We start from the raw sequence: 13,858 nt of genomic DNA on the forward strand, positions 1-13,858 counted from the left end.
GTGTGTAACCCGCGGCCCTTCTTTGCACCATGCGTTGTTATTATAGGGTGGGTTACACAAGTAGCGGAGATCCCCACGCCTCAGTTAACATCCCTGCACTGGGGTGCAGCAAGAAAACAAAACAAAAAAAATCAAGGGGACAGATACCCCGGCTTTAAAAGCGGGTTTCTTACCCCTTTTATCAAAGCCTGGCAATTTAGTCAAAGCCCTTTATCCTAGAAGTGTTCTGTTCTTTACAGAATCCCGTTCTGTTGGGAATATCACGGACCACCCGTGTAGCCTTTGCCTGCATTCCTCTACCTAGTTTCTCGCTCCAACTATTGATTTTCCCATTAAGGGCTAACGCTAACCCCTGAGTAACCAGGCTTTGCGTTGTGCACTGTGAAAGCCGTATTGAACAGATGCTATCCAGGGTCCCTAATCAACGGCCTCCACTGTTATGCAATATTGTTAACTTGACTCGCGTATTTCATTTTTCTCCTTTTCCTTGCTTTTTCTCATCCATCTCTTCCTTTTCCTCTCTCTCTCTCTCTCTCAATACACACAGGTGGGGTGGTGATGTGTGGCTGCTGTAGCCTCCGGTATGGACAGCGGTGAGGGAGGAGGGGATGGAGGGGGAGGAGAGGAGAGAGATGCTGACCTCAGCCCCCAGGCTTTATCTCTTCCTCTCCTGACCCTGGCGGCCATTCCTGAGCAGGGGTCGTCCTCTCATACCTCAGCCGTGGCCCTGGCCAAAGAGCCCCCGACCCTGTCTCAGCGTGAGGAGCAGGAGGAGGGGGCAGAAGGGTCCCAGGCCAGAGAAGAGACCCAGGGAGGAGAGGGGAAAGAAGCAGGCAGACATTTCCAGGGGAACGTGGGGTGTCAAACCCAGGAGATAAAGGAAGACAACGGGCAGGGATATTTGTTAGGGCGTGAGAAGGAAGAAGAGGAAGTGTACACAAGTACAAGAGAGGATTCATTAACAGCGGCCCTCAGCGGCAGAGAGGGAGAGGAGGGGAAGGAGGAGGAGGAGGCCATCTCAAACCAAAGCCAAACCAAATCCAAATGTTCTTTATTACCTCAACAGAGCCAGCACAGCTCTTCTTCCAGCACTGCAATGGCCAGCGGCACATCCAACAGCAAAACAACCGCCTCTCCAAAGCCCTCCCCCACTCCTTCCGCCTCTCCAACGCCGTCCTCTTTTCTCTCCACCTCTCCAAAGCACTTCACTTGTCCTCCCTCCTCATCCACCCCGCTGAGTGAGACAGAGGTAAAAGACATGAAGGGAGATTGGGGCTGGATTTCTGGGTTTCCGCAGAGCTTTAAATCCCAGCAGTCTGCCCCGGGTTTCCCGCTGGCAGGCGCACAGTTCGCCTGTACACCCGCTGAGGATGATGGGCCAGCAGGGGTTCCTCACACTTCCATTGCCAATGGAGACGGTGCCAAAGCTCCAGGACCAAATAACAGCCAGCTAGAGAATGAAGAGCGAGACAAAGACGGAGAACAGAAGGAAGCTGTCCTTTTAAACCTCAACCAAGACCTCTCCCCCAACTCACTGACCAGTCACATGACCATAATGCACTCACGCAACTCCTGTAAGACGCTCAAATGCCCCAAGTGCAACTGGCACTACAAGTCTCAGCATACACTGCAAGTCCACATGAGAGAGAAACACCCAGAGACAGGGGGCCAGTGTGTGTGTGGTGGCTCCGGAGGAAAGTGCGTGTGTGGTGGCGCCACAAGGGGTGTGTGTAGGTATTGCAGCTCGGGGAAGCCCCACCCTCGCCTGGCCCGTGGCGAGACGTATGCTTGTGGTTACAAGCCCTACCGCTGTGAGGTGTGCGACTACGCTACCTCATCGAAAGGCAACCTCAGCATACACATGCAGTCGGACAAACACCTTAACAATGTCCAGAACGGGGGGCACTCTAATGGTCAAATGCACACTTCTCACACTACACACGTCCACAACGGCAACCCATCCAACGGTCACGCTGTGGACGAGCAGGCCTACAAACTTGCGCTCCCTAGCCACACTCCTGCCACCCAGCCTGCTAAGCCCGCGCCACCCACGCACTCTCACCCCCTTGGAAAGCGCTGGCGGTGTGATGTGTGCGACTACGAGACCAGCATTGCCAGGAACCTGCGCATACACACCACCAGCGAGAAACACACACACAATATGTTGAGGCTCCAAAGAGGCTACTACCTGTCTCACTGCGGGAGCCTGACCCCCCAGCTTAAACACCTACAAAATGCAGGTAAGAAGTGCACGTCACGGATCACTCCGCCCTTAACCGTTAATCATCCGCTAAGACTACTCGTGAAGCTTGTTTGTAGAAAAGACGACAAGTCCCACCATTGAACTATTCTGGATGGGATTTGTAGTCAAGGGTGTTCTCTGTGTGTCTTTATTCTAGGTGGTGAGCTCTCCTTGAACCTGCACTTGACCAGTCAGCAAGTCACGGAACAGCCGGTCAACCTCGGCTCTACACTTACTCCTTCTCCATCCCCCTCTCCCTCTCCCCCTCCCGCCCCGTCTCTGTCTCCCACCGGACCCCTTTCCACGGGTGTGTTCCAATGCCTTGTCTGCTCCTGTTTCTCCTCCGATAGCCTGGAGTCAGTGGAGCAGCACTTAAACAACCCTCGCTCCCTGCCCCAGTCTGAGTGGTGCTCCCTGGTCGCCGGAGGCTGCCACTGCAGGCTATGCGGCTACACCACCCCTCTGAGAGCCAATTTTTCTCTGCATTGCCAGACAGACAGGCACCGCACCAGGTACCAGCTTGCAGCTCACCTCCAGGAAGGTGGAGACAGGGGTCAGGAGGCGGTAGCCCTCATTGCTAAGGGCAACCCGGTCCAGCTGAGGTGCAACCTGTGCGACTACGTTTCCAGCAGCCTGGAGAAGCTCCGAGGACATTCCCTCAGTTCACACCACGAGGCTAGCGTCCGGGTCTACAGAGTCAGTACAAGAACGCATAGACATACATTTTCAACCGTTTTGTCTAAAGTCTTCTACAATTAGGACACGGCATTTACAGATCTATGAAAAATCAAGCCGGCGTGTTTTAAAATGGTTTGTGTCACTTCGCCCCTGCTCTTTCTATCCTCTTTTTAGTTTCTGCAGCAGTATGACGGTGAGGTTGACGGTGGCCTGTGGATGTTCCATTGTCTCCTGTGCAACCACTCCTCCTCATCTAAATTCCAATTGCTGAAACACAGTCAAACCCCTACTCATCAGCAGAGGGAGGGGCTACTGCAGCTTCAACCAATGGGAGGAGAGGAGCTGGCAGCCATTTTTACCATCAGGAAAAGCCCCATTAATGTCACAGGTAGAATTCTGCATGAAGCATATTTTTTTGTGGGAGAGGGTGAGGCATGTGTGTATGTATGCGTTTGGTCACATCTCAAAGAAGACGGGATTAAGATGAAACGAGACAGAAAATGAGTAATGACTGCTGGTCGGATATTGATCATGTAAATTGATTAGCCCATACTCATCCTTGTTACATCCTGAATCACCCATGACAACAGCTAACTAGCACCTGCTAATCAATGGCATCTACAGAACGGAGGGGGAGGCGTAAGCCCATTTCCAATCGTGAAATGCATACAATGAACTGAACTGGCATCCTTCTGAGGTGTGTGTGTGTGCGCGCTAGAATATTAAGACCTAAGATGAAAAATTCAGCACTTTCGCTATTTGAGCCTACCCCATGCTCTGTCTTTGTGTGGATTAAGACTTATCAGGGTGAACCGATGTGTTGTAGTCTGTATTAACTCCACTCCACCTCCGAGGGAAATCTAATGGAGAATCAATCGCTGATCAATAGTGTACGGAGGCAGGCAAGAGGAGCTGAATGTGGTTCAGAGACATTGTTCTACTTGAAGGGGGGGCTACCTGGACAACAATATAAACCACAAATTGCTTGTGAGTTTGCGAGGACTTATGTACTCCCCTGTATGCATGACATCATTATTCATCTTGTTTCCTCCCCCAGGAGGGTTAAGTGAGGATATCGAAACTTCCAGTGAGACTACTGCTGGTCATTTGGACCAAACCAAAGACACATGTAACTTGGGGGTTAAACAAATTTCTAAAGAGACAGGTAGGGCTGAGGCCTCTGTTTTCACCCAACACATAATACTGTATACTTTAAGTATAGCCACTGAGTCGAAGCGTTCCTGCACCCTCAATTTTTTCTCTTTGAAGAAGAAACATGTGGAAAAGAGAGGGAGAAGAGAGGCTCGCTGACCTCGAGCAAACGTGCATCCTCAAGATGTGAGGAAACGGAGAACCCCCTCTCGCCCAAACGCCCCCGAATACACCAGCAAAATGAGAACCAGCAGGTAAGCGGGTTATACACACATGTAAACCATTTATTTGTTGTTATTTATTGTTTTTGGTGTCGTCGTGTGGAGTGCGGGGAGCTGTGTCAGAGGTGTCTGGCTGGGAGAGCTGCGTTGGATCAGCTCGGGGAGCCTGGTCCGCTGCGTCCGGTGGGGCCCAGGGACCACGGCCCTGCCTGGAGCTGTGTCCGAGGAGGAAACGCCGAGGGCGGTTTGACAGGACGCGGAAGCGGGGCAGGCTAAGCTAACTGCTAGCCCATGCAGACCGGCAGTTCCGACAGTCATCCTGGCGTTCGCTCTCGTGGACCGTGAATTTTTTTTGTGTGGATATGTTGGATACGTGTGTTCTTGTAGTTTGGATGTGTGTTTTTGTCTCTGTGTTGCACTGCTGTGGGCTGGGGGAAACGATATTTCATTTCATTTCATGTTGGCAGGTGCATGGAATGAAATGACAAATAAATATTCCTGAACCCTGATTTGTATTCCAAAGGATAAAAGAACATAGCACACAGATTCGGGATGCAATCGAAAAATCGCACCGCCCGGCCGGCGAACGTGTGGGCATGCAAACACGACGGGTACTTTCGCCGTCCCGCTTCTTAACGCCGTTGTGATGAAACGTTATTCCGACTCCTCTTTTTAGACTGTCCAGTGCCCTCTGTGCCAGGTTAAACTGCCGTACACACACCTGAGACAGCATCTCACGCACCTGCACAGCGTGGCCCAGGACTGCGTGGACAAGCTCATCAGCGCAGTGAGTGTTCGGCTCGCATGTGTGTGTTTGTTGTACGTGCACTTGTCAGAAAATGATAGGCCAAAGCGATGGGGGGATGGGGGAGAATGAAATGTAGGGAGACAGTTCCATTAAGAAGGCACCAGTGAAAAAGGCAGCGCTCTTCTTCTTTTTTTTTTTTTTTTAATGCATGTTTAAGTAGCTCCCGCTATCATCTTTGGTGCGGCCGTGCATGCTGTGTATCTCTGTGTTTGTGTACGGGCGTCTTTTTCGAGCAGGAGAGAGAGGTTTGACTGAGTGAGTGAGAGAAAAGCCAGTGTGCTTCTATAATGCATGTTTAAGTAGCCCTCTATTACCAGAAGTGCAGTCAAGCTAAAAGGGGCCCCAACGCTTTTTACTGTGTCTCTCCAGCTAACAAAGACTGGTCATCTATCCACATCACCATCCTCCATCTCCCTGGCCCGTATGCTAAGTGGCCTTTGTCTCTCCCTCTCTTTGCCTCCACTTCACTGCCTGCTTTTCACCCTTTCTCCCCTCTGTCGCCCCTCCCTGCCCCCTTCCCCTCGCTACTCCCATCCTTCCCATTGCTGCAGTCTCTTTTCCTGCCTCCTTCTCTCTGCCTCTTGTTCGTACCCCCCTCCTTTTTCTGTCTCTCCCCAGCTCGCGCAATTTCTCATGCTTTACCCCTCCCTACGTCTTTCTTTTTTGTTCATAGCCCTGACTTCCTCCCTCCCTCCCTCTCCCCTCTCCCCCTTCTCACTCTCTCTTTTTCACACTCTACACCCTTTACCCCCTCCCCATGCCCCCTCCCCTTACTCTCTCTGATAGTAATTGAGGTTCATTAATTCAGACTGAGGTGATGATGGCCATTATGTACCTTGCTTTCCAATTACGCTTTCTAGATTAAGCCTGACCTTCAGTTTTCTCTGCAATGTCTGTGTATGTGCGCGCACCAGAGATTGTGTGTGTGTGTGTGTGTGTTCGTGTGTGTGTGTGCATGCGGACAGGCATGCATGTGTGCCTCCTCTCTCTCTTTCTTATGAAGCCGTTACACAGAGAAGACTCTTGTCATGTAAATCTCATCTTTAGCTGTCTGTCTTTTCCTTAAGCAAGCTAGCTGCTCGTGCAGATATAGTCTCTACTCTCAGTGCTCGGAGCTGTGAAGGTGGGGGGTGGGGGTGGGTGGGAGGACTTTATGAAGATCAATTTTAAATAAATTCATTATTCTGCCCAGTAAAGTTTTATTAAACCCTCGGGGCATGTAAGAGGCTGTCGTCAGAGCTGAGGGGCAGACCCAGCTATCTCCACCATGTACCGTTTTTGCAAAATAAATGTGTTGAGGTGCATACAGCGCTGTACAGAAAGGTTTATGATACAATTATAGACTTACACAGTTGCATAATTAATTTTTTTATGATGTTGGGACAGAGTGTGTAGATGTTATATATACGTATTGTTATATATTCGCTGTTGTAGCTTTACATTTTTACCAATTGCAATTATGCAAATACAGTTCAATCTCATTAAGAAAACAGAATCACAGTTTTACTTTCCGTACCAGGAGTGGAGAAAGGAAAGCAATACTCCGTCTAATTTGCAGTTAAAGCAAGGAAAGATCCAAGGTGACGGACCATTACTTTCTGTCTCTTTCAGGTGTCGCCATCCATGGAGCAGCCAAAACCTAATGCGGAGACTGAAAAGACGGAGACCGACTCCAACGCCGATATTTCTCCAAATGACTCTTGCATGGATAACATAAATACAGACGCCACCCACAACACCGATTCCCCAATCGCAGATGATTCACAAAAAAACAAAGGTTAGCATGAAAGCCCTTTTTAATACGCCTGTTAATCGTTAATAGTGTCAAAACTACAATATTCTCCTTTTGATTCAGCCCAAGGAGCATGTAACACTGGATGTACTAAATTAAGAATCAGAGACGACGTCAAACTATCACAAATTGTGTGATGCAAAAGGCACTGTTGGCACATTAGAAACTGCTTCTATTTTTAATTGTATTGCAGTTGACTCAATGCTTTCTGTGACTGCGAGATGTTTTTCAAAATAGTGTTAGATTTATCTGTGTGTTTTACAGGTACGTCTGTGAAGAATGAGGGAAATGAAGCCGCACCCAAAGATGTCACTGCTCTGCTCACCCCACCCCTGGAAGACACCGCCGCTCACCCTTCTAATGGCAGACTGGCCCCTGAATCCCCCACACACTCCCCCCCATCCTCCCCGCCCAGCTCCTCACCCAGTGAGCCTCCTCCCCCTTCTGATCGCCATGGTTACCGGTTCCGTTGCAGCAGGTGCAGCCTGGCATTCCCCACTCAAGAGAAACTCCAGCTGCACTGGCAGTACCATGCCATGAGGGCGGCGACTGAGTGCCCACTTTGTTCCAGACGTTGTCGCAGCCAAGAGGCTCTGCACAGACACATGCAGAACACACATGCCCAGCTGGACAGCACAGATGTACAGAGTACACTCCTACCACCTCAGACTGCCCAGTTGCACCTGGAACACAGCTTGAGCTCAGTTCAACAAGACCTAAGTCTGTCACCTCAAGTAGGTCAAGAAGCTGGTGAGGGTGAGGAAGAAGATATAGCAGAGGAGGCACTGGGAATAGAGGGAAAGGAAGAACAAAGAGAGGAAGAGACGATCAAAGAAAAGTGTAAGGTAGGCAATAGAGGTGAGGAAGAACTAATGGAAGTAGAGAGAGGGCAACAGGAAGAGAGTGGATCAGGACCAAATCCTAGCCACCCTTTCAAAAAGAGTTCTAACTCCACAATGGACAGGTATCTGGACCCATCCCGGCCATATAAATGCACCATATGTTCTGAATCTTTCACTCAGAAGACTATACTCCTGGTCCACTATAACTCTGTCTCCCATCTCCATCGGGCCAGACGAGCACTACAGGACTCTGGCCCAGGCCTTGCTAGCCCTGAGGCCCCCCGGGGCCCAGACTCCAGACCCTACCGATGCCGACTTTGTGGGGTGGGCTACAGCCAGAGCTCAACACTTGATATCCATCTCCGTTCTGTCCTCCACCAGACCAGGGCCCGTGCTGCCCAGAACATGGCAACACAGACCCCTGCCTCAAGCATAGCTGCTCCAGCTGCCATCACTCCAGCTCAGACTGCTGCCAACAGAGAGGAGAATTCAAAGAGTCTGCCTTTAGCCAAGAAGCCAGACCTGATAACCCCCTCCACTTCTTCTCTGGTAGTCCCCTGCTCAGTGGCTGAAACCCAACTAACTGTCCCTGGCCACAGTGATAGCCAGCAGGCTAAAAAGAGAGTGGCAGACCTGCTAGCATCCAGGAACCAGTTAATGCTAATGCAACAGCAGCAGTTGGCCCAGGCACAAGTGCAGCTTCAACAACACACAGCCCTTCTCCAGTCCCCGCTCTTCAACCCAGCACTTCTACAGCACCATCCCTTGGGACATGACAGTATCCTGAAGCAACACTTCCCTCTAGTACCCGACAACCTGCTCTCTCTGCAACAGCAACTTCTTCTGCCCTTTTATCTGTCTGGAGAGATGAAGCTTAACTCAGACTTAACCCTTAAGAGCCCAGAACAGCCAGACTCCGTAAACTCCATCTCACCAGATCATCTTAAAGGAGAGGCTATGAAAGAGTCCCCATCCCAAATAGAGGAGGAACAAATAGAGGAGGAAGAAACCCGAAGTTTAGACTTGACTGTAACTCAACCAAATGTTCATGTGCAATGTGAGGCCAAGGTTGAGGCAGGCTACATTAACTCCTCCGTGAAACAGGCAGAGAGAACATACTGCACATCTATCCTGGAGGAGGAGAAAACAGAAAACATTGTCCCTGCTGTAAAAACTGAGAAGCAGGTAAAAGAAATTAGTCATGTTGATGGGTCCTCCCTTAATGACCATGGATCAGAGTTTCCTCCTCCTAGAGTGCCCTACACTGCGGTAAACGGAGAGCCTCTTAGAGCCTTGCTGCAGAGTTATGGATATGAATTGGCACTGCAATATACACAGAATAGACAGAGGCACCAGCTAAAGATAGCAACCCAGATGGCACCAGAGGGACAAGGTAGCTCTGGTCTCAGAAAAGGGGAGGTATGCTCAGAGGAGGAGAGAGATGAATTTAGGGAACAACAGAATGAGAAGGTGGTGGGGTGGAAAGAGAAGAATAGACAAGGAGAAAGAGGAAATGGGGAGATGGAAAGGTTGTCACAAGAGAAAAAACAAAACGAACAGAAAGAACCACTAATTGGAAGAATTGGATGCTGTGGAGGAGGAGAGAAGTGTAAAGACTGTGGCAAATTGTTTTCAGATGCCTTGGTTCTGAAGAGCCACCAAGAGTACATTCATAGGTTGCTGTTTCCCACTATAGTCCTGGAGAGGTTTTCCAGAGAGTATAGACTGCAGTATGACCGTCTATACCCTATGACAAAACCCACAACCGAGGAGACATCGGGTGCTACCACCCCAAGTCTACCTTCAGCCCCAGCTCCTGAACCAGAACCAGCACCAGACTTAGAGCCAGTCAAGTCCCCAGTTAAAACTCTCCCAATCACACCTGCCCCCTCCGCTTTAGATCCAGCACCCAAAACTTCTGCTATAGCCACAGATCTAACACCAACTGCTCCTGTAATTTCCCCTTCATCTCCTCACTCGCAGGTATTTCCACCAAAGGAGGTGCCCACCACAAGTACTGGTGCTCCAGCCATCTCTCAAATTACATCCCAGGCTAAGCCTGTGCCCCTCCCCTTACCTGTGCTCTCTCTTCCACTGCCACAACTTCCTCTACCCCCACTGCCTTTACCTAAGCTCCCCTTGCCACCCATCCCCTTTCCGATGGAGATGTCTCTCCTCTCTCCTGTTGTGATGCAGTCTGTGGCTCTCCAGTCCCAACCCTGGCTGGACACTGGCATGACCCCTGACCTGGCAAAACTTTACCAATCCCAGCTCAGCCCAGCTCTGCTTTCGCAGCAACCCCAGCTCAGCCCAGCCTTGCTAGGGTCACCACCACAACTCAACTCTGGATTACTAGGTCAGTCATCACATCCTAGTCCCATACTGCTAGGTCAACCACCTCAAGGAAGCCAAACTCTGCTAGAACAACAGCAGAGTAAGAGAGGACGGACACGCATCACTGATGAGCAGCTGAGTGTTCTGAGGCAGCACTTTGACATTAACAGCCTCCCCAGTGACGAAGAGGTTAACAAGATATCCTCCATGTCTGGGCTGCCTCACAAAGTTATCAAACACTGGTTTCGCAACACTCTGTTTAAGGAGCGCCAGCGAGACAAGGATTCCCCCTACAACTTTAATAACCCCCCCACCACAGCCTTGGATGAGTCCAAAGAAGAAATGGCACAAATGCAGTCTCTGACAGACGCACCCTCTTCAATATCCCCTGCCCTCCCGGCCAGCCACTCCCCACAGCTACAGAGAGCAGACCCCCAGAGAGGAGAGACCCATAGGGGACGTCGCTCTTCCCGTACCCGCTTTACTGAACAACAGCTGGAGACCCTACAGGGGGTGTTTGAAGCCACTCCTTATCCCAGAGAGGAAGAATACGACCGGTTGTCTGCTCTGCTGTCCCTACCTAACCGAGTAATCGTTGTATGGTTTCAAAATGCCAGACAGAGAGCTCGCAAAAACCAAGACAGAGGCACAGAGGATGGAGTTGAGGGAAAGACCCAGGGTGATTGTGTTCAAAGACAGAGTGGTGACCTCACTAAGAATGATGACAAAGACAATGATGACTTTGTTGATGATGGACAAAGTGACCGTCAAAATGAAAACTCCATGGATCTGACCTATGAGTATTACTCCCACCCTGACTCACCTGCTCTTCTGGATCCTCCACCTGACAGCACAGGGACTGGACACACGCTAGCCAAAGGTGATCCAAGCCCAGTTCACCAGAAACAGGAAGATAGCTCACCCCAAGTTGAGAGGAGCCAGGCCTCTGTTCAAACACATATTAGTATTCCAGAGGCAAGTAGCCAGACTCAGAATAAGGAAACTGTTGAGGCCACGCAGACAATGTCCTCGCTCCCGCCCCCACCCCAGCCTCAGTTGGAAATATCCCCAGAGAGACCTCAACCTAGTTCTACCCCCTTGTCTCAAAAGCCAGCAGCCACCACCCTGTCTACATCTCAGTTCAGCCTGCAACACATTCACAACCATCTATCTGCTCCAGTGGTTGAAAAGCCTCCTCATACTCCACACAGCTTCTCCCCTGCCCCAGAGAATGAAACGAGTAACCATCAGCTGCCAGATGCCACCCCATGTCCGTCCCCTGAAATCCAGCCACAGAATTCAATTCAAACACAGGCCCAGTTCCAATGCACCCTATGCCCTATGTCTCTGCCTTCGTTTCAGCTGTGGCAGGAACACCAGACCAGGCATCTCTTAGCAGCCCAGTCCCAGGTCCAACTCCTGCACTCCGGCTTCACTGATCGACCCATGCCGTACATGATGCTACACCCCAACCCAACTCTGATGGCCAGCCAACTGCTCTCAGGTGCTATATCCCAGATGCACCCTAAACCCACACACCCCATGATTCCTCATATGAACAGCATGCACCTCAAAAACTCGTTCTCTGACCTCTCGAGCAACTCTCTTACCAGCCTGCCTCAAACTTCCCTGTCCACCATAAAGCAGAGTTCAAAGGTTATGTCAGAGGTCAGTTATGAAGCCCCAGCAGGTGGGAGGGAGGTTGAGGAGGAGCAGAGGAGGGATAAGCGTCAAAGGACCACGATTACCCCAGAACAACTGGAAGTGTTGTACCAGCGCTACAGCTTGGACTCTAACCCCACCAGAGGGGTCCTGGAAAGCATTGCACGTGATGTTGGCCTCAAGAGACGTGTGGTTCAGGTACCTAATATATATGTAAATATCTCTCTATTCATCTGTCCAGCTATTTTTCTGACCATCTGTCTGCCCAATAAAAATTAAATTAATGTTATCCTTTCTCATATACAATACATATAATCCAATATATTTTATCTAAACCATGAAAGCATGTTTTTGCATTTGTTTTTAATCCACAGGTGTGGTTTCAGAATACACGAGCCAGAGAGAGAAAGGGACAGTTCCGTTCACTGGGGCCAGGAACCAGTTTCAGTTTGGGTCTGAACCACCTGCGTTGCCCATTCTGCAGAGCGCTCTTCAAGGTGAAGAGTGCTTTGGATGCCCACATGCGGTCCCGACACTGGGCAGAGGCTGAAAAAGCGGGCTACAACTTGTCCATGAGTAATGGATCCAATAGTCAAATGGCAAACATGGTTATGACCTCACTCATGGAAAAGGCAGGTCCATCTGCCACCTCCAATTTTAACCCAAACCCCATCGATAACAAAGAGTTACCTTTAAAGCCACCTATAACCTCTAATCCCTCAGCCATTGACCTGAACAACCCAGAGGAGGAATGTGAATATGAGGAAGAGGAGGAGGAAGAGGAGTATCCATGTGAAGAGGGCTCTAGCATAGCTGAACAAGAGTCTCTGAGTCCTGAGGGGTCAGGAGGTCCGAGCTCAGAATGGGGTGAGACACAAACTCCGCGGCAACACCAACAACGCCAACGGACACAGATGAGCCACTTCCAAGTGCTTCAGCTCAGAGACTTTTACCGAAACCACCGGACACCCAACAGACAAGAGTGTGAGGCCCTGGGCCAAGAACTGGGTCTGCCCCACCGAGTGGTGCAGGTATGTTACACGCTGCAAACATTTCAAGATGTAATATAAGAGGCGCGTTCGGGTAGCGTAGTGGTCTATTCCGTTGCCTACCAATATGGGGATCGCCTGTTCAAATCCCCATGTTACCTCTGGCTTGGTCAGGCGTCCCTACAGACACAACTGGCCGTGTCTGCGGACGGGAAGCCGGATGTGGGTATGTGTCCTGGTCGCTGCACTAGCGCCTCCTCTGGCCGGTTGGGGTGCCTTTACAGGGGGGAGGGGAAACTGGGGGGAATAGCGTGATCCTCCCATGTGCTACGTCCCCCTGGCGAGACTCCTCACTGTCAGGTGAAAAGAAGCAGCTGGCGACTCCACAAATATCGGAGGAGGCATGTGGTAGTCTGCAGCCCTCCCCGGATCGGCAGAGGGGGTGGAACAGTGACGGCTCAGAAGAGTGAGGTAGCTGGCCAAGTACAATTGGGGAGAAAAAGAGGGGAAAAAAGCCACAAAAAAAATATATATATATACACGTATATGTTTGATCTACTTGTAGTGATAGGGTCTATCAATGAATTAAAAAATCTGGTCATGTAATTTACTTTTAATGTATAGTTGATGATCCTTTATGCAAACCTCTTCTGCAGGTGTGGTTTCAAAATGCCCGGGCCAAGGAGAAGAGGGCTCGGAGTATTAGCTCTGATTCTGCAGAGAGGGAGCAGGCTGAGCTTACCGCTGGGGCAGGGGAGCGAGACAGAGCTTAGAGAGGCGAAAAGGGCCCTTTTTCTTCCCTCTCCTACGTTCACCCACAAAACTGTCTTCATACCTCCTCGTTCTCCTCCAAATCTCCTGTCTTCCTCTACATCACCATCCAATTTGCTGCCAAACCTGTATCCTGAACACCCCAAAGATGCTGAGCCGCAGTGGCCCAAAGAGAATCTCTCAACTAAAAGTCAGAGAGAGAGAGACCAAGCAAAGTCCTTTCACAGTCACCCTCTATATTTGTCTTTCCTTTTTTTTCCGGGCTGTCCTCCCCCTGCCTACCAGAGCTCCAGAGCACGCCCCCCCTCCCCCTCCCCCCCGTCCTTCCAGACACCTCACTTAGAGCCAAACGCCACCTAGATGACAC

The 13,858-nt window shown here is 50.4% G+C and overlaps 1 protein-coding gene across 1 annotated transcript; it reads left to right on the top strand.

The window, feature by feature from the left end:
- The first annotated feature begins 583 nt into the window (after positions 1-583).
- Positions 584-13,624, top strand: LOC130113608 (zinc finger homeobox protein 3-like). Its single transcript, XM_056281152.1, has 10 exons — positions 584-2,240; positions 2,400-2,938; positions 3,095-3,308; positions 3,978-4,085; positions 4,190-4,326; positions 4,970-5,080; positions 6,713-6,878; positions 7,158-11,929; positions 12,106-12,762; positions 13,377-13,624. Exons 1-10 carry the CDS (start codon positions 584-586, stop codon positions 13,491-13,493), a joined length of 8,478 nt encoding a protein of 2,825 aa, XP_056137127.1. The 3' UTR covers positions 13,494-13,624.
- Positions 13,625-13,858: the final 234 nt, after the last annotated feature.

This window comes from Lampris incognitus, chromosome 6 (assembly GCF_029633865.1).
Source record: "Lampris incognitus isolate fLamInc1 chromosome 6, fLamInc1.hap2, whole genome shotgun sequence".
Classification (NCBI taxonomy): Eukaryota; Metazoa; Chordata; class Actinopteri; order Lampriformes; family Lampridae; genus Lampris; species Lampris incognitus.

Excerpts from the sequence above, each read along its gene's own strand:
- LOC130113608 (XM_056281152.1), top strand. The coding sequence starts at position 584 with ATGGACAGCGGTGAGGGAGGAGGGGATGGAGGGGGAGGAGAGGAGAGA. Across the intron at positions 4,327-4,969 it reads AGCAAAATGAGAACCAGCAG|ACTGTCCAGTGCCCTCTGTG; the intron begins GTAAGCGGGTTA and ends TCCTCTTTTTAG. Across the intron at positions 11,930-12,105 it reads TCAAGAGACGTGTGGTTCAG|GTGTGGTTTCAGAATACACG; the intron begins GTACCTAATATA and ends TTTAATCCACAG.